The following is a 2,219-nucleotide window of genomic DNA, read 5'->3' as shown; positions in this document are numbered from 1 at the left end:
TTCTATATAGTAATTCAACTAAAGAGCGTCTCTAAAGCAGTTTAATAGTAAATATTTTTATTAACATACTGTATATGTTAAAATAATATTAAGTAACCAAATTAAAGGTAATATAAAGAGATATTTTTTGAACTTTAAGTTTATTTAAACAACAAAAATGTTTAACTTGATAAGAAAATTAACCAAAAGAAAAGTACGACAACATAATTTATAATAAACTTCGCTTGAACGAACTTTTTTGTTTTTAATTTTTGCAAAGGGATTGACCATGAAAATAAGCTAGAGAAACCCTAGTTTAAACTGTTATAACTTAAAAATATTTAGAACCAAGGTACTTTTGCACAAGCGAAACCTATTAGATGTTTTGTAGTTTCATACGGTTCTTCAGACCATTCCTCTTTATCAACATCATAACAAAGTATCTGCTTTTCCTCATTTTGAATGATTATGATCTTACTACCTATCGATACAGCTTCAAGATTAACGAAAGAATGTGCTTGTTTAAGAGCAACAAATTTATTACTAACATTGTCAAAAACCTCAGCTATACCAGGATAGGTATCGAAAACAAATAAGAAATTTCTAACAACAGCCGAACTATGACCGCACTTACCATGCATCATACTAGGAAATGATGACCATTTGTCAGCAATAACATCATATGACTCTACTGTGTCTGTGTTTACAGTAAAATCAACGATACCACCAGAGACTATTATGTTGCCTTCAAAAACCACACAAGCTGCATCTGATCTTGGCGTTTTCATTTCGGTAATTTTATTCCAACTTTTGTCACTGACATCTAATTGTAAACAAGTATTAGCCGCCAGTATTCTTTGATTATCATTTACTTTACACCGACCTCCAAATATAAATATTTTATTCATAAATGCACATGCACAAAAGTTACAACGGTCATCAATCATATCATCTACTACAGTCCATTTGTTAGTAGAAGGTGAATATTTATCAATACTTTTTATATTTTGCACGTTTTCATCATAACCACCGAGTATATAAACCTCTCCTTTCAAACAAATAACTTTAGAAAACTCTCTTTTATTTATCATATCAGGTAGAACTTTAACATCACTGAAGTTGCTCCCATTGATTTGAAGTGCAGTTCTAACAGCGCAAAAGTTTAGTCCAAAGCCACCACATAACGTTATATTAAACTTATTTTGGTTGCAATATCTACTTTCAGAACAGTTACTTGAAATGCTTTTCTTGTAATCCAAAGCTGCATTCAATATTCCAACACATTTACTGTTTGCATGAAATGATGAATTTGTATCCAAAAGATGTCTCAATGCATCTTCTGACAGCAAGGTAAGTCGAACTTTTGATAGCAGTTCTATTGCATGTTTGCTACGTTCTTCACTGTTGTGTTTCAACCAACTGTTTGCTGCATTAAAGACTTCAACTTCAGAGTGAAGGTTCAACTCAGAGCTTGCAAGTATTTTTGCAACAAGACTAAAGTTTAAGTGTAAAAAGTTTTCAGTATCAGCTACCATTTGGAAACAACGTTCAATATAAGCCAGAGTTTGTTCAGCAACATTGTTCAATCGATATAATTTAGCTAAACTGTAAAACGTGGTAACATTATTCAAAGTTATTGTCTCACATGTCTTCATTCTTTCACCTTTATCTAGCAAAAACTTATCCAGTTTCAAAGCTAAAATCAATTCGTTACCTATTACCTTCTTTTCACCTGAAAAATATAAAATTTAATCAAAACATATAAGGGTCAAAAGCGTACACTCGTGCAAAAATGACGCCATTCAAAAACTACCCGTTGCCATTTTAGTAAGTCTGAGGTTAAAACTAGTAAAAGGGAAAAAAATAAGTACACTACATTTTTTGGGGTAAGTAATGAAACTTATAGAAAATGGGAGTATCTAAACCTAAAACTAAATAAAATAGGCTAAATTTCAATGTTTGTTTTGAGGTGTATTTAAAAAAAATTTAGAACTCACACTATTAATTATGAGGTTAGTAAAAAAAAAAAGGAGATTCTTACTATTTGGAATTAATTATTTATGGCTATCAAGATTAGTTTTTGAAAAGGTCCGGCTATGTATATGAGTTTAGGGAACCCTGTTTTGTGTAAACTAAATTAAAAGTATCTTATTATAAAAGTTATAGTTCCGTTTAAAAAATCCTTTTAAATAAAAATATAAATGTCTAAACGTAGGTTTTTTTATTTATTTACGTTCATA

The 2,219-nt window shown here is 30.2% G+C and overlaps 1 protein-coding gene across 1 annotated transcript; it reads right to left on the bottom strand.

Moving 5' to 3' along the window:
* Positions 1–320: 320 nt before the first annotated feature.
* LOC145840846 (kelch-like protein 28) lies at positions 321–1,514 on the bottom strand. The gene has a single exon (XM_082948190.1). The coding sequence runs from the start codon at positions 1,512–1,514 to the stop codon at positions 321–323; it is 1,194 nt and encodes a 397-aa protein (XP_082804316.1).
* Positions 1,515–2,219: the final 705 nt, after the last annotated feature.

This window comes from Thalia democratica, chromosome 1, assembly GCF_965202585.1.
Source record: "Thalia democratica chromosome 1, ktThaDemo2.hap1.1, whole genome shotgun sequence".
Taxonomy (NCBI): domain Eukaryota; kingdom Metazoa; phylum Chordata; class Thaliacea; order Salpida; family Salpidae; genus Thalia; species Thalia democratica.
This window is presented reverse-complemented; position numbering and strand designations above follow the sequence as displayed.

Coding starts and splice junctions, on each gene's coding strand:
- LOC145840846 (XM_082948190.1), bottom strand. CDS start 1,514: ATGGTAGCTGATACTGAAAACTTTTTACACTTAAACTTTAGTCTTGTT.